The sequence below is a fragment of the Vanacampus margaritifer genome, chromosome 16 (genome assembly GCF_051991255.1).
Source record: "Vanacampus margaritifer isolate UIUO_Vmar chromosome 16, RoL_Vmar_1.0, whole genome shotgun sequence".
Lineage (NCBI taxonomy): Eukaryota > Metazoa > Chordata > Actinopteri > Syngnathiformes > Syngnathidae > Vanacampus > Vanacampus margaritifer.
Genome location: NC_135447.1, coordinates 19719628 through 19737679, shown reverse-complemented (window position 1 = coordinate 19737679; position 18052 = coordinate 19719628). Strand labels below are relative to the sequence as shown.

Sequence of the window (18052 nt, the reverse complement as noted above, 5' to 3'; positions counted from 1 at the left end):
AACTTCAAAGTAAAAGTGTACTAGGCTATTTGCATTGCCGTCAATGCATTACTGTATTTGGAAAACTTTATTTTGAAATTAGGTTTAGTGTATTACATTGAGTATGTTTCCGCTTTCTTGACATGTCTGAATGGTATCGACTGTGAATGCACACTTTGTTTTTTTTCCACTAACCAATCCGCGGATCGTGGCGACCCAAACTGTGGGGCCTGATCCCAAACTGACCACAGATCAATGATGATCCGTTGCACCACTCCCGCATTTCATTAGTTCTCTTTAATCTGTTTATTAGTATCAGGGACAGTAAATGTTAATAAAATATTAAATAAATATTTACTGAAATGTTCAGTAAATATTTATTTAATATTTTATTTATTTAGCCAAAAGGCTATTTTTCATCTGCAGTGGAGAGACAGATTGTAAATGTCACCCTAAAAATAAGAATAGCCTCCAACACAAATCTAGGGAAATTGCACATTTTATGAATTAAAAAAAAGGGGGTCCGTACTGGACTTACTGGTTCCTGGTCTGGCATCAGACACGTCTACCAGAGGACCGGTGGCTTGGGAGAGAGACTGATAGTGGACAGTGTGGGTGACTGTGGATGACTTCTGTTTCTGTGTTTCCCCAAAGTCATTATCAGTCAGTAACACAGTGGACCTGTCATCTGCAGAGCAGTAACAAAGGCAAGCTCAGAAACGCAACCATCGCTCACGGACTTGATTATCATGAAATGCATATGTTTATGATGTGCTTACCAACAGTCTCCATGGTGTCTCTCTCCTCAATTAGAAGCTGAGCTCTTGGAATGTCGATGTGCATTCGGAGGGTTTGCTGCTGTTTGTTGACTGGTTCTGCTGGACGTGTGTTTTTACTGGGAAGCAGAAGTTATTCCTTTATGACAAGCCCTTTTTAACTCTTTGACTGCCAGACGTTTTCAGAAAAGGGATGCTGTGGGTGCCAGCCGATTTAAGCATTTTGACTGATCTTTCAAGGTCCACAGAAAATTTTGTGTTTGGACTATGAAAACACACATACGACCAAATGTGAAAGATTGGACTCTCATCTTTCATCAGAAAAAAAAAGTTAGTTTCTACCTTATTCCGTTTTTCAGTAATCACAATAGAAAATGGTTAGTTTCACCCAAATGCTCTGTTTTGAAACAAAATACGGAGAAATCAAGCTTTTTGTGAAACGATATTATTTCATGCACTCTAGTGAATTTGACACCTTTTTTTTCCATGAATGATGCCACAAACAACTAAACAGTGCTTTACTTCAGTAAAACACTACCACCAACAATGAAATAGTGTTTTTTGATAGTAAAATACGTTTATTTACATTCAACAGTGTAACAATTTGACAAAACAATTTGGCAAACTGTTTACAAATGTGTGCAACCGTGGTACTATTTACAATTGTGTGGATGTTTCAATACAGTTTTTCTTTTTGTAACACTCCCCTGCGTGCAAGGGGACGCAGCAGGATTTGCACAACAAGTTTCACTGCGATTGCCCCTTCGCGTGCAGACGCTACACTTTCTTGCCGGCCTTTTTTTCCGGGGAATAGCAAGTATATACTGCAGTGTGTGTTTGGCCATGTTGCCATCAAGTCTACTCTCAGGATCATGATACGGTGACATTACGGTGGTGGTACGTCTGGCTTCCTCATGTCCTTCAGTTCCTATACCGGGTGGTAGATGTTCTGATCCATCTTATCCACTCCATTCATGGTGGCATTGTAGTCCAGAACCAGTGTCTTCTCCGTGATCAGACTGTACCCACTCCTCCGATGAAAATGCATTGGACTCGGGGTACTCTTCGTCGTCCGATTGAACGTCCGCCTGTGCAGAAGTGCTCGGTTGTGCTCCGCGTTTTCCGGCGTTAGCATCACTAGCCGGTGAGGCTTTATGACGTGATCATAGCCGCCGCGTCAACGCTTCCAACTTCGGCATCAACCTCAGAGTCACCATCATCATCATCGTCGTCATCAATGTGCTCTTTAGCATTGGTCGATGCTTTTCGTCTTTGAAAAAAATGCTCAAGCGTGAGCTGCTTGCAACCGGTCGCCATTTTCGCTTCCTCAGCCATTCTCCCCTCAACACTCTAGCTCCGCCTCACGTCTTCTACTGACGCCTACCCAATCTTGTCCAAAGAGAGTCATCGCTGCCATCTAGTGCCCAAAAATAGGCATTATACTAACTAGATCTGCTTGATACTTTCAGCACAGCTGGCCAAGGCTTTCCTCCACCCGTTTCCCAAAAACAAAACAAAAAAACATAGTGAACGTCTTAACATCTTTGGCAGTGCTCCGTAGGATTTTACTAAACGTTATTTAACGTTTTTGGCAGTCAAAGAGTTAAGCACAATGATACTAAGGAAAGACTCTTACCTCATTAACATCTCAGCCAAACTTTTTGCATCTGGAAAACAAAATGAGGATACAATATTTAATGTGCTGTGTGAAGATGAGTATGGAAGAGGATTAGGGCCAGTGAAGGGGAAAAAAAGGTTGGCAGGATTCTGACTTTATTCTCAGAATTCTGACTTTAAAGTGAGAATTCTGACTTTGAGCTCAGAATTCTCAGTTTAAAGTGACAATTAGTAAGTAAGTAAGTAAGCTTTATTTCTATAGCGCTTTTCACACACAGAAGTCACAAAGCGCTTCAGAAAAAGAGGACAGCCTCGTGCAAAGCAACATAAATATAATACAATAATACAATTCTCACTTTAATCTCAGAATTCTGACTATTAGTGCAATTATTATTCTCACTTTAAAGTGAGAATTCTGAAAAGTGAGAATTCTGACTGTGATTAAAGTGAGAATTCTGACTTTAAAGCCGGAATTCTCACATTAAAGTCAGAACTTTTTTTCTCTCTCTTCACTGGCCCTAATCCTCTTCCGTAGAGGAATGCGTCATACAAGACGCAGGTGCCCTCTGCCGTCTCACCTCGCAGTCTCTTTAACCTCTGCTCACGCCTTCTCCTCCTCAGTACCAGCAGGCCGATGAAGATTACAACAATTCCCACCAACACACAGGAAATGGTCACCATCATCTTCAAACCTTCGCCACCTCCCGAGGTGTCCTCACTCAGATTGGGGGCCTTCACCAGCGGGGCAATGGTGCCTGCCAAGGGGTCATTGTGTTATGACATTGCTACACAGAAATCTCACTGGATGAAATAATAATCTAACATGCACATATACTGGAATCTGTGCAACTAACAGAAATGCTCAGTGTTAGAATAAATTTTGTTCAGTTCATCCCTATTGCAAATTGTTTTTTCAAATTTTCAAAACAAAGACCAAATAAAAATGTGGGTTTGCCTGTACATGTCATATTTCTTGACTGATTAAAATTGTTGTAATTAAAGGGACTGTAACGTGAAAAATCAACTTTTGGGGGCCTTAAGCTATGTTAAAATGCTAATTCCTCACCAAAAACATCACCAAAGTGGTGTTTTCCTCCATTTGCCCCTCTATGAGAAATTGTAGGTCATTCTGCTCTCCAATCACCAGCCCCTCCCAACCCGAGAAAACATGCTCACTCTATGACATCATCAGGTGCGGATCCACCAAAATTAAATGACAATTGGCCATCTTAAATTCCCACTCTTGTGTAAACTACAAGTAACATTTCTGCCCTGTTCAACGGAATGAATGGTGAAGTGATTAGCACACTCAACCTCCAAGCAGAAAGTCCTAGGTTCGCGTCCCACTCAGGTTTTTTTTTCTCCCTCCTCCTCTACTACGATTTCTTGCGCCAAAGGAGCCATTTTGTTTCAAATGTTTATTGAAGAATTGAACTTCCATCCAATTTGCACATTTAAAGAAGACGCGGTTGTACTGCAAGTGTTCGAACGCAGCTCTCCAGAGTTTTGTGGGCGATGCGCGCAGCAGCCGGCACTAGGACAAGAGGAGTGCGGCAACCACAAGGGGTTATACTGAACCGGGCATTTTACTTCCCTGTTAGAAAAACAGCCAGAAAAATACTTAATATTTCCTAAAAAATTACATCACTATGGTGTCAAAGGTAACATTTACTCATTATATGCCTATAGTTAACTGTGGAAGGCCTAAAATGCCGAGATACATCCCCTTAAACCGTTTAGCTCATTCCTCTTGCAACAGCACCCCCACTAAAATAAAAATAAAAGCCCAAAATTTAGATAAGAAATAACTTATCCAACTTTAAACGGTTCAGCTCATTCATATTTTAATTATATTTTTTCAAAATTTCAAAATAAAAGTCCAACATTCAAATTTATTTCCATTTTTTTCACTGATTCAAAATCCTCCCACTTGAAATTGTTCAGCTCATTCCTATCCAAATGATTTTTCATAATTTTAAAATAAAAGCCTGAATTTATAATTTTAGGGTGTTTGCCTCTAATTTTCACATTTCTTGACTGATTCAAACCATTCCAACGGTTGTTCATTCCTCTTCAAAGTTTTCCCCCCTACATTTCAAAATAAAAGCCCAAACCTAAGATTTTATATATATAAACTGTATATATACAGTAACTTCAAATTGTTACATCCATTACAAAAACTTTTTACATCTTCAAAATTAAAACCCAAATTAACTTTGTTTTAAATACATTTACTTTCTGTACTCATTTGTAAATAGACTGAAAACTTTCCATCCATCCATCCATTTTCTTAACCCGCTTTTTCCTCACAAGGGTCGCGGGGGGCGCTGGAGCCTATCCCAGCTGGCTTCGGGCAGTAGGCGGGGTACACCCTGAACTGGTTGCTGAAAACTTTCCTTTTCACAAAATAGTTCTACAAGGCAAGCTCGCCTCACTCTTCTAGTTGAACTTACTGCCGTCATAGCTGAGCGTTGCAAACTTGACCCTCTTCTCAGAATAGCCAGCGCTGTTGTAGATTTTCATCTGCAGCTCATACCAGGTTGCCTCCTGCAGGTCGTAAAGGATGTAACTCTTGGTGAGGGAGGTGCGCTGTGCTGTGGTCCATGAAGGGGAATCCATTGGCCGGTACTCCAGTGTGAAGGAGGTGATCGGGCAACCACCATTGTTCCAGCCGTTCAGGTTGAGTTTCACTCGAGTGGCATTGATACTGGTAAAGAGCTCCTGCTCTTTGGAGTACTGGGGTTCTGATGGCATGATAAGACAAGGTAAGAATGAACACAAGTCTATAGGCTATATGAAGATGTAAAACAAGACGCAAAAGCCAGATGCAAAACACAGAGTGGAATGTTTGATCATCCGTTTTGATGATACATGACTAAGATTTGTGCAAACATGGCACACAACTATTGTGTTGTGTGCAAAAAAAAAAAAAGCCATAATAAACATGTTCCCCACCTTTCCCATGGGTCTTTGCTTCAATTATCTCACTTATGCGTCCAGGCCCAACAGCATTCTGAGCCGTTAGAGTAAACTTATACCAGGTGCCACACTTGAGGTTCTCCAGCCGGTAGGAGCGCTCACTTGGACTGATGGCGAAGTTGCCCCACTGTTCACTGTTGTCTTCAGAATATTGCAGAATGTAGCCTAGGGACAAAATACGGTTATTGAATGCCAGATCAGTTTAGGAAGAATCATTTGACGGATGATGATGATGATGATGAGTAGAAGTAGAAGCAGATTTATTGGCCGTAAAAACACATAAAGAATTAATCATCACAGTCACAACCCGTCTGAGAAACACGAAAAATAACAATGACCAACAGAGGGAGATTTCCGAGTTTCTTAGATGGAAAAAAAGGGGAAAAAAACAAGGCCCAATTCCTGCTTCTTTTAAGGGCAGCATAATATGAGCCTGGGGGAAAAAATACTGTACATAGCAACACAATGATGACTAAAATAAGTAGTAAGAGGTTGTAGTATGGCTGAGGTTACAAAACTTGTAGTGTTATTCAAACACTTCCATAACTACGGGCCTGTTAGCTCAGTTGAATAGACGCTCGTCTTGCGACCAGACGACCCGGTCTGAATCCCAGTAACTCCCGCTATGGTGCAGTGTACTATTTTCTAGCTATTGAAGATGGGTCTTCTGCCCAGATTTAGTCATAACTGTTTTAATTTTCTTATTTCCTCAGTAGAGCTTTATTCTACTCTTTGTGAGTGTTGTTGCGATTTCTGCCAGGTGCCGTCGTGGCTGGGGGGCCTCCTCTATTCCACAACAATGGGCCATTGTCTGTCTTTGAAAGACAATGTGTTTGAATGATGGCTCCAGGTGCCGGCATGTCTGAAAAGCCTCCTCTATTTCCACAACAATGGGCCATTGTCTGTGGTTGAAGTCAATGTGTTTGAATGATGTCTTTAAAGTCTTATCTCATGTCCGGTGAACTCCGGGTGGGGTGTTTGCTGGGGGCTTTGTGGTACCGCCCTTCAAGATAGTATAAGAATGTTGTAAGTCCACTGTAATCTTCGCACTTGTGAGAGGCTGCAGCCATTGTCTGGAACTCACTTGTGCCCGGAATATTCTGTAGAAATAAAAGCTTCGAAGTAACTGTTCATCGATCTCCAGCCTGCATTCGGATAACCAACAGTCTCACTACCCGAAAGAAAACGAACACGCAGAGGAAAAGATTGGCCTCCTCAACACTATTTACATGGTTGATAGGGGTCGCTAAACTACAATACTGTACATAATACTTGGTCATAATTTCAAAATTTCAAAAATACCTATGTGGTCTTATTATTTAGAGGTCTGTTTCAGGCCGTTTGACGTACTCGGGAAGGGGCAAAATCGTGACAAAAACAGCCAGATTGTCTTTTTCCAAAAAAAATTCAGAAGACTTGCACGTGTGGGATAGGGGAAAGGATCCCGAAGCATCACATCCAGGAGTTTGACCAATAACTATTTCGCAACCAATTCTTCAAGGCGGTTTGCCAACGTCTCCATGTTGCAAACCAATTTGCGCAGTGACTCAAGATGATGAAGGTGAAAAATTCCACATATATCTAACCTCTTATGGAGCTGCCACCATTGTCTCCAGGTATCCAAGACAGCGTGATGGAAGTTGTTGTCGTCTTGGTCACTGTGAGGCGAGGCTGGTCAGGTGGAACTGAAAAAGACACAGAATTATTTTACAAACGAAATGGGGTGGACACTGACCAATTGTAAAATAAAAAAATAAATAAAAAATAAGATCAGTGCTTCTGGAATAGAGATAGAGATAATTTATGGTTTTCTGAAGTTATTTCCCCCCATTGAAATTAATGCAATCATTAATCCATTGTAGACAACACAAGAATGCTGCAGCTTGTTGTGAATGTTAATAAGGTTTGTAAGGTTTTGTAACTGCCTATAGATGCTGCCTACCCATACATATGTAGTTTTTTTCCCCCGTGTGTGATGCGCACACACAACAACACGAGCATGTCTAATGACAATCCGAACCGTTGTTGACAGTTTTCATGGTGCTCCATTTTAACCCTTGACTTCAATTGAATTGCTAGAAAAATAATTAACTGGTCTCTGTCATCACCTGGTGGTGTAGTAGTGTAAACACTCTCAAAATAGTTTCTTTTTGAATGAACTGAAGTGATTCATGCCATAATCCCGGAAAATGCTTTGAAATACATCAGTTAACAATATATATAAAAAAAAAGAATTATAATGGGTGTCTATACGTACAAATTATGTAAATGTGCCATACTTTGTATACAAACTATGCAACTCCCAAATGCAATAACAGCACGGTGCCATTTTGAACGTCTACATGTTTCCACAATATGGGGGAAAGATCCCAAGTATTTATTTTTCAATGCTTTCTCTTTGATTTAAAAGATCAAAAACATTCAAATGTACATAATATGTACTGGGACACTACAAGGGATTTATTAACCAGGAATACTCCCACTGAGATTCAATATAATTTTGTCCAAATTAAGCACCTCAATTCACTTCACCTTAGTTTTTTTTTTGCACCAAGACGCTACTTTAATTGCTTTGGTCAGAGCACAAAAAGAGTGGCTAACTGGAGGAGGATAAAAAAATAGCGACAAGGTGAAAATGTTTTAATTTCCTACCTTGAACCTGCAGGTTGAGGACGATCTTATCCGAGCCAAAGCTATTACTAGCAGCACAAGTATAGTTCCCGGAATCCTCTGCTTTCACTGTCCGGATAACAAGACTGCCATTACCATGAACACTGCGCCGACTGTCAATTGCAACTGGTGCAGGGGTTCCATTGCTGCAACACACAAGTGTGAGGGGAATCAGCTTAGCGTTGTGTGCTAAATGACCATATACAAAAGATACATTCATTTACAATCACACTGCCTTCATGCTAGTGGATACTCACATCTCTTTCAACCACTTGATCGTTGGTGAAGGATCCCCAACCGCCTTACAAGGCAACAAAATGTCTTTCATCCAGGGTGTTGTGACCGTCCTGTTGAAGGTCAAGATGCGTGCGGGAGCTACAAATAAAGAAATAAATACAATAAATTTCAAACTGCAAGTAGCGATGAATGGGTCCTAGCTAAATCCCCAAAGTGAAACTGGTGTCAGGGCTTTCCAGAGGCACAAATAAGTGACTTTTTGGGGATTGAGTTCAGTACTACTAAAAGGCAAACATTTTCACTAGAATATATAAATTTGGGACAAGCAAGCAGCATTAAAGAAGCACTAAGAAACATTTCAACCTTAATAAAATATTTTCATAACTCTTTTGATGAAACATTGACTTAAAACTAGTTGAATGGTACCTTTTCCATGGACTGAGGGGGTCTGTATCAGTTTTACTGGCAATAAGCAACTTTGAGGAGGATGGTAGGAAGGGTAACACTGCCACAAAAAAATACAAATGTGCTGACTACTTTATGGAATACATCACTTCCCCCTTTCCCCATTCATTACAAAGACGGAAGTAGGGGTGCAACGGTTTCAGATTTTGGTGTACGATTATTGTCTGACGATTATTTTGGTAGACATTAAAAAAAATCACATCAGCATTCATTGAAAATGTTTATTTTTAACAACAATAAATAACTGAAAATAAATTTGAAAAAAGTTGCTGCCCTTTAAAACAAATACAGCAGATTAAACATACTCTTAAAATAGGGCCTAGGCACTATGTATAACAAGTGGACGGTATGTACCCCCAAAAATCATCTTTTTCTTTCATCTTTCAATTTCTTTCCATTTCAACCATACTTACAGATGAAATGTTCGTCCACAGCCTTTAAACTGGCGATTTGTGCAGTTTACTGGTACACATGTAGGCATTTTGCAGCCATAATGCATATGCTGAGATACATTTCTTGGGAGTCCCTGCGGCTTCAAAAGTGTCGGCCTATGGCCTCTCTAGCGGGCGGCCGTGGATAGAGGGGCTCGCGGAAGCTCCCCGCCCTGCCGCGTACCAGAGCCCTGGGGTTGGGGAGGCAGCCGATGGTCTGTGGCGACGGAACGGCAGTGTGGCAGGCGGTGTACCAGTGGTTTCCGGCGGCGGCGACAGGCCTTGCCGTCTCGGAACCCTACCCACAGCCGTCGAGGACACAACTCTCCCCGGGCGGCGTTCAAATCTGAGCCCTGTGTTCTTTTGCGCCCGCTAAAAGGGCCGTGTGGAAACAGAAAAGCTATGAACTATGCTGCATGGCTCATTTTGCGCCGCACGTGAGCGGAAATAACTGGTGTTGTTGAACGGCTGTGGTTATTTAATCCTGACGTTTAAAAACCACTTTAAACGTAAAACTGGTTAATTGCTGCACCCCAAGACGGAAGTCAATATGAATGTGTGTAAGCTCAAAAAAACGACGCAATGCACTTGTCCTCATGGAAAATGTGATCTTCCTTCAGGCATAACATTACCGCCACAATCAACGTAAATTAAAAGTTCCTTAGTAAAATTAGAGTTGAGCCAATTTCCTCTTCTTCTTCTTAAAGATCCTTACATTCGAGTCACAGATGGCTGCATATCTTTATTCTCTAATGCAGCGATAATGTCTAAAAAAAAATTCAGAAGCAATGTGAACCCCCTGATAAGAGTCAGGGGTCCTGACACCTGGTGGTTTATCTGCATATGCCATCATCCACGCTCACGCTAAGAAAATGATGTGGAAATAAGATCACACGATAGGCGTGAGCATTTTGCTGAGGTCACTTCATGCAATGTAGAGATCGTGTGAACCGCCATAAATGATGTAGCTTTTGTTATAATCTTTGGAATTGTATTTAATTGACAGAAACCTACTGTTTCTGATACTGTCGTCTTAAACTGATGCCCCACAAACAAAGGAACACTTCAGACTTACAAAGCATCAGAATCGGACAGTCGTCATTTGTTAATCATTTTCAAAGTTCCATTGTTTCACTTGCCTTCAGCCATGGGTTTAACGCTGATGATTTTGCTGGCATTTCCACGGCCGGCAGCAGTGACGGCCACCACCCAGACACTGTATTGCCGGTTCCTGCTCAGGTTGGGGATCCGGTAGAAGAACACATCTGGGGCAGCTTCAAACTCACTGCTGACCTGTGTGTGGGAAGACATTCCAGTCCGACTTTTCTATTACAATTAAAAATCTTTCAGGAATAATCATCATTACCATACAAATGTTATATAACTGCGCACCATTTTTCACCTTAATTCATTCGTTGCTTCCAATAGACCTCGACTCAATTTGCACCTTATCAAAAAAGTATAAATCACCTATCTTCTGTGGTGCATCCTTATCAGTCAGTATACATTAAAAAAAAAAAACTATCTTCCTTAATACTGTGTTTGTGAAACTATGGTGTACAACTCTAACCTTAAGTTTGGACATTGCAGTCTGACTTTTCTGTTACAACTAAAAAATAATAATTCAGGAATAAACCAGTCACTGCTGCACTTAACTAAAAAATTCAGAAAAAAGTGATGATGCAATTTGAATTTAGCTAGCACAATAGTTTTGACATACAGTGAATGTAGTTAAAATACATACTTTTTCATTTCACTCTTTGATTAAATTTATATTACTGTACAGTATTATGTATTACCGTGGGGTGTGGGTTGGAGCAGAAAACAGTGTATTTCCTGATGATGCCATTCACTTTAATAGGAGGAAGCCATGAGACAAACACCACTGAGTTGGAAGCAGCTGCTGCCTTCACACCACCAGGTGGACCAGGAACTGAAATACAAAGAAAATTATACCGTACTCTAGTAGTAGTTAAAAAAAAAAATTCAAACATAAGGGTTTCCTGCTACAAGAGGTATAGCGTTCCACTTCAAGCATGAAAAACACAGTATATTGTTGCGAACATTAGGACCCTGCCTGTCACCCAGCAGGTAGGTGGGGTTTGAATGCAATGTTGAATGGTGATTCATTCATTTGTTGGCAATTGAAGATTAAAGAAGTGTTCACAATCAGCAGCAAGTGCTTCTTCCTTCTGTCACATTGGTGATCCCAATGTGATCTAGTCATTCAACTAAAAACAAAATATTTGAAAATTGCCATTCATTTCATGCAGTTTTAAGAAAAAATGCTGTATTGGATTACAGTGTTCCTCATTTATCTCTGGAGTTATGCTTAAAAAAATACCCAGGTGAAATCTGTGAAGTCGACAGCTTTATTTTGTACATTTATTAACACTGGTGGAGCCAGAGGGGAAGCCGGGGTGACACTGCCCCCCCCCCCCCCCTCAAATGAGATTGGAGGTGCCAAATAATTAACATATCACGACAGCGCAGTGACGCTGCACGTCTTGCAGTACAGACTGCCAGCATTTTTTTCAGACGCATACTAATTGTTATGCCCCTCCTGCACAGTAGCTGGCGCTATTTACTACAAAATGTTGTAATCCACCTCAATAGAAGTCTGGAGAAGAAGAGTCCCAAGATTACACGTTTTTGGCAATTAATGGTTTCCCCGTGAGACGTGAGTGACTATTTAAAATAACTTTTATGTTCAGATAGGTTGTTTTGGACAGACATCAATAAGCTAACGTTGTTTTGCACAAACTAAAAATAAATGCATGGGCTGAATGACGTGAAACAGTTCACGGAAATACGCAGCAGCCTTACAAATTAAAAGCAAAGATTTCAAAATAAGATATAGTTAAAAATCACACAAAACAGCTTGAAGAATACTTAACACTTACTCTAACATTTTTAGTTTAGAATTGGGGGATTTAATAACATTACTCACATTATGTGGTTGTAAATAAAGTACAGGTAGTAGTAGTAGTAGTAACTAATTTATTAATATTTTTCATAGGGTGTGTATAAAATGAAACAAGGGGAGAAAATATGAATTGTTCCTTAAACAAAACAAGTGTGGGCGAGCAAATTTCATTCATGTTAAACACTGACGTTAATTATTCATAGACTTGTGAATTATTTTTTTTGTCCATTTTGTACATTGTTAATAAAGATCACCTTATGTGCAAAAATCTGCTGCGTACTTAAATATATTTCAACATTTAGAGACTCCGACTGAAATGATTTTTTAATGAATTTTTTTTGGCATAGTTGGATACCCTGAAGTATCCTTCTTGACCACGCTCCCCCCCAATGACCCCCAGATCCCATTTATAAAAGTGTGTTTATTAAGGCTGTAAAACCTCTCACCGCATACTTTAAACACTTTTCTCAGACATGCATGAACATTTTCTCTCATTTCACTCATTTAAAAATGTTCAATCCATAGAAAAAATAGGTACACTACTGTAAAAAAACAAATAAACATGCAATATTACACACAGAAAAAGCTGTGAACATCCTTACAACTAATAATAAAATGTTCATCACACTGGTTCATTCAATGCAATTTCTACTTTGTGATAATCTCATTTCCATCAGCCTTATAATTATGGAAATGGCTGCCTACCGTCTTCCTTGGTGTGGATGTAAATCTGTTCACTGCGAACACCGTCGCCTGCTCGGGTGAAAGCTAACACCTGGATGCTGTAGTTTGTGTACTTCTCCAGTCTGTCCAACTCGAGTGATGGCTTAGAAGTTGTTACATTCCTGATCTCTCCAAGCTCTGAGAAAAGGGTATGAACACAATTCAGTTAGGTCAACTTCTCTCTTCTTGTAACCAAACTTCCTGTAGCTGAACAAATTTTGTAATTTTGTTCCAATGATGCTTGCTTTGTCCCAGTTCATAATGTGGTTTTCTTGTTTACAGTGATCTGATATGGTGGATTTTAGGTATTCTTGTGTGGCCCTTTCCTTTTCTGTTCTAGTGTAACGTGTTGCTGTTTGTCACATTCATTTTGTTGTTCTTTTTTTCTTATGATGAAAGATCTTCCTGTTTTCCCAACATATGTTTTATTGCAGGTTTTGCAGGGTATTTCATATATTACATTGCATTTATTGTCTGGATGTATACTGTCCTTTGAATGCACTAATTCCTGCCTTAGTTTTCTGTGTGGCTTAATTATTTTACCTATATTGTGTTTTCCCATTGCTCGGTGTATTTGTTTCTGTGACACCTCCAATATATGGTAATGTGATTGTTTCCTTGTATTGATTGTTTGTTCTTTTAATTTATTCCTTTTTTTGTTATTCTCTCTTTTGTTTCTTTTTTACCTGATTTTTGCCTTTTTCTATTGCCCATTGTGGATATTGACCATTTTTTTTACTGCTGTTTCTATGTGTTTTTCTTCTCTCCTTCTGTCGTCCATGTCCGTAATAATGCTTGTGCGTTCGAATAATGTTCTAACAACTGACAGTTTGTGTGCAATGGGATGTTCTGAGGTCCAAAGTAGCTACTGGTCCATGTGCGTGGGTTTCCTGTAGACTGTGGTCTTGATGCTGCTATTTTGTTTCGTGGTGAATACTTGTGTCCAAAAAAGCGAGTTGTCCTTGTTGTTCTTCCTCATGTGTGAACTTGATATTTCCAGTTTTGTCCATTGTTTTGAGGTGGTATGTTAAATCTTGTGTATGTCCCTGTGGTGGTGGCCCTCTCTTCCAGGTGAAGAAGTTGCTCATGATGGCTGAAAGAGGATCTCCCATGGCAAAACCTTCCTTTTGTTTATATATTATGTTTTTATATTGAAAGTCTGTGGATTTTGTTACAAAAGTGAGAAGTTGCATGATGTCTACTACACACACCCTAAACACACTAAACAGGGACGAAGGAACTTTTTAACTTTCTCACACATGGGATCCACTTCTCTGGAGATCATCGAGTGACAGACGGCGTAGTCGGCATGGAGCATCACATGACAACGCCGGCTACGCCCAGGAACATCAGCTGATGTCACAACGTCACAACTGTCAGTTTGAGAGCTTCTGAGGATGGCGGCAGTCGTCGCCAAAATTAGTCAAAGTAAAGCACAAAAAAAGTTGTCTTAAAAAAGAAAGAACAAAGGACAATATAGATTTGTAGACAAGATGATTTTTTATTTTTTTTTGCCATACAACACACATGGCAAACTAGAAAGATTTGGAGCTGTGTTTAGAAACTGGAAAGACAATAGTCAGTCCCTGACAAAAGTCTTGTCGCTTGGGTATAAGTTGACTTTAAATGCCCCTGAAATATATTTCTAATCAATATTTTTTTTACAAGAAATGGCTAAATTCAATCCCAACAGCTTTTGAAATAATATTTTGGTGCAAAACGAAACTGCTGAAAAGCATTCTAACATTTGCAGCTTGGTAAAGCTCACTGAGTCACTTTTTGCAAAGACAAAAGTCTTGTCGCCTTGTCAAACGATGCACCCAATCCTTTATTCCAGCCTCACCTGTTGACCAATCAATTAGTGGGTGTGTATAAAAAGAACCCCAGCACACCAGACCTTCACATCAACTGCAACTTGACCACGGACACCATGCCTAAAATTCACCCTGCGACCAAAGCGTTGATTATCAAGAGGCTGAAGACCAGATCCACTGCTGAGGTGGCTGACACCTTCAATGTGTCTCAGCATCAAGTCCAAAGGATAAGAAAAAGATTTGAAGAGACTGGAGATGTTTTTGACAAGCCCAGGTCTGGCAGACCCCGCAAGACAACTGCTCGGGAGGACCGTTTGTTGGCACGAAAATCCAAGGCCAGCCCCTTTTCCACTGCAGCAGAGCTCCACCAGGCCTGGTCACCTCAAGTCCCCGTGTCAACCAGAACAGTTAGTAGAATTCTGTCTCGAAATGGACTCCATGGTCGAATCAGTGCCCAGAAACCAGCACTAAACAAAAGGCAATTAAAAAAAACGTGTGGCATTTGCCAAGGCCCACAGCCTGCTAAAAGGATGGAAGCTGGAAAAGTGGCAGAAGGTGGATTTCTCTGATGAATCTTCGGTTGAATTACATCACAGCCACCGCAAATATTGCAGAAGACCTACTGGAGCCCGCATGGATCCGAGATACACCCAGAAAACAGTTAAGTTTGGTGGCGGAAAAATCATGGTCTGGGGTTACATCCAGTATGGGGGCGTGCGAGAGATTTGCAGGGTGGAAGGCAATATCAATAGCCTAAAATATCAAGACGCATTGGCTACCTCTTACATTCCCAACCATAAAAGGGGTCAAATTTTGCAGCAGGATGGCGGTCCATCGCATACTTCCATCTCTACATCAAAGTTCCTCAAGGCGAAGAAGATCAAGGTGCTCCAAGACTGGCCAGCCCAGTCGCCAGACATGAACATCATTGAGCATGTCTGGGGTATAATGAAAGCGGAAGCATGGAAGACCAAACCAAAGAATCTTGATGAACTCTGGGAGGCATGTAAGACTGCTTTCTTTGCTATTCCTGATTACTTCATCAATACATTGTATGAATCATTGCCGAACCGCATGGATGCAGTCCTTCAAGCTCATGGAAGTAGATATAGATATGGATCTCACAGCACCACTACTTCATTCTCTGATGTTATGTAACTTTTTTTTGTATTTGAAGTAAATTATTTGTTCCATTTTCACATTACTTTTTGTAGGCGACAAAACTTTTGTCTTGCCAAAATTTGACCTTTCTGTGTTCATTAAATGATCAAAATTTCTTCAGTGAAGCAAATTTATTTTTGTAAATTAAACGTCATTTGGGAGGGTTTTAGCTCTTATATGAGCCATTTTCAAAACCAATAGGTTAATTAAAAGTTAGGTTGCAAGCAGCTCACACTTGGGAATTTTTTTCAAAGACGAAAGGCATCGACCAACGCTAAAGAGCACATTGATGACGACGATGATCATCATCGATGATGATGATGATGGTGACTCCGAGGTTGACGCCGAAGTTGGAAGCGCTGACGCGGCGGCTATGACAACGTCATAAAGGTTTACGGGCTAGCGATGCTAACACCGGAAAACGCGGAGGACGCTCAGGCGGACGTTCAATCGGACGACGAAGAGTGCCCCGAGTCCAATGCATATTCATCGGAGGAGTGGGTACAGTCTGCTACTTGCTATTCCCCGGAAAAAAAGGCCGTCAAGAAAGTGTAACGTCTGCACGCGAAAGGGACAATCGAAAGTGAAAGTAATCTGTTGTGCAAATCCTGGTCCCTCTCCTTGCACGCAGGAGATCGTTACAAAAAGAAAAACTGTATTTGAAACATCCACATAATTGTAAATAGTACCACAGTTGCACACATTTGTAAATAGTTTGCCAAATTGTTTTGTCAAATTGTTTTGTCAAATTGTTACACTGTTGAATGGAAATAAACGTATTTTGCAATCCAAAAACATTTTTTCATTGTTGGTGGTGGTGTATTACAGAAGTAAAGCACTATTTAGGTGTTTGTGGCATCATTCATGGACAAAAAGAAGTGTAGAATTCACTAGCGTGCATGAAATTACATCGTTTCACAAAAAGCTCTTTTTCTCCGCTTTTTGTTTCAAAACAGAGCATTTCGGTGAAACTAACCATTTTCTATTGTTGATTACTGAAGAACGGAATAAGGTAGAAACAAACTTTTTTTTCTGATGAAAGATGAGAGTTCAATCTTTCATTTGGTAGTATGTGTGTTTCCATAGTCCAAACACAACATTTTCTGTGGACCTTGAAAGATCAGTCAAAATGCTTAAATCGGCTGGCACTGGCGTCATCCCGTTTCTGAAAACGTCTGGCAGTCAAAGAGTTAAGAAGAATCCTTGTTTGCTTTATGTTCCAAGTAGAGCACATTCCCTAAACTTGGTGGAGGCTGATGCAGCTTATCTTCAACAGATGCCATCAGCTACTTTGGCAATGTATAGAAACTGTACAACCTTTTTTCAGCAGCCCCACAAAGATGGGCAATCCTCAGTGAACACGTCACTGTTGGACTCAAGACATAGAGTGACACACGGTGGGAGAGCCGTATTAACAGCATAGAGGCCGTGCGGTAATGGGCCTCTAATATAAGGGAATCATTATTGGAGGTCAGGGAGAAGATGACTGATCCTCTGACCAAGGCTGAAGCCCAAAGTTTGGCAGAAGAGGTTGAGTCATACCGATTTCTCATTTGCACAAATTGCAAGGTAGTATGGTGTGACATTCGAAACCATGTGGACCATGTCAGCAAGGTCCCGCAGTCCAGTATGAGGTGGCAGTTGACCTCATCACTAAGGCTTTTTAAACAGTCGGAAGCTGAAGCTTGGACGCATGCGCGAGATGCTGTGACTATCGCGAGACCTACAGCGAGACCGGGAAACCCCAACATGGCGGCGCCCTGCTGCTAAAATAGAATTAGCTCTATTATACTAAACTAATCCAAATTTAACCATCATATATCTTGCCTTTCTTTTTTTTCCCCTCTCCTTTTCATCCGACAGATTTGGAATACCACCCAACGTGGAGGACCTCGAACGCTTCATCGACGCATATTTTTACAGCTGCGCGATGGAGAATCCTTCCGTCGAGAAAACCTTTGAAAAAGAGGAAAAATGATTCAGCGACGGACACTGAGAACCTAGCCACTACGGAGGTTTCGGTCAGTATGCTGGAGTCCATAAATAAAAAATTAGAGGTCCTCTCCCTAATCAGCGAGGACGTCAAAGAATTAAAGGTATGGAATTCTTCAGCCAACAAGTAAATGATCTCCAACGAGACAATGCCGAGTTACACTCTACACTCGTGACTGTTTCAGCCGAGTTAGAAACCGTTAAAAAGGAAAATAAAACGCTAAAAGAAACTGTTCTGGATATTCAATCCCGTAGCATGCGGGAGAATTTAATATTCTCAGG

General features: G+C 40.6%; 1 protein-coding gene across 4 annotated transcripts in view; it reads right to left on the bottom strand.

Annotated features, from left to right (window-relative positions):
• dscama (Down syndrome cell adhesion molecule a) overlaps positions 1–18052 on the bottom strand; it is a 191747-nt gene that overhangs the window by 10338 nt on the left and 163357 nt on the right. For 2 of the 4 annotated variants that reach the window (XM_077545951.1, XM_077545953.1), the window contains 12 exons: positions 12786–12941; positions 10954–11087; positions 10294–10447; positions 8279–8396; positions 8004–8167; positions 6938–7036; positions 5328–5516; positions 4826–5116; positions 2951–3127; positions 2392–2422; positions 759–874; positions 509–667 (listed from right to left, as the gene is read on the bottom strand). In XM_077545951.1, the coding sequence (XP_077402077.1) occupies positions 509–667; positions 759–874; positions 2392–2422; positions 2951–3127; positions 4826–5116; positions 5328–5516; positions 6938–7036; positions 8004–8167; positions 8279–8396; positions 10294–10447; positions 10954–11087; positions 12786–12941 (1788 nt within the window). The other 2 variants (XM_077545952.1, XM_077545954.1) reach the window with 2 other exon arrangements.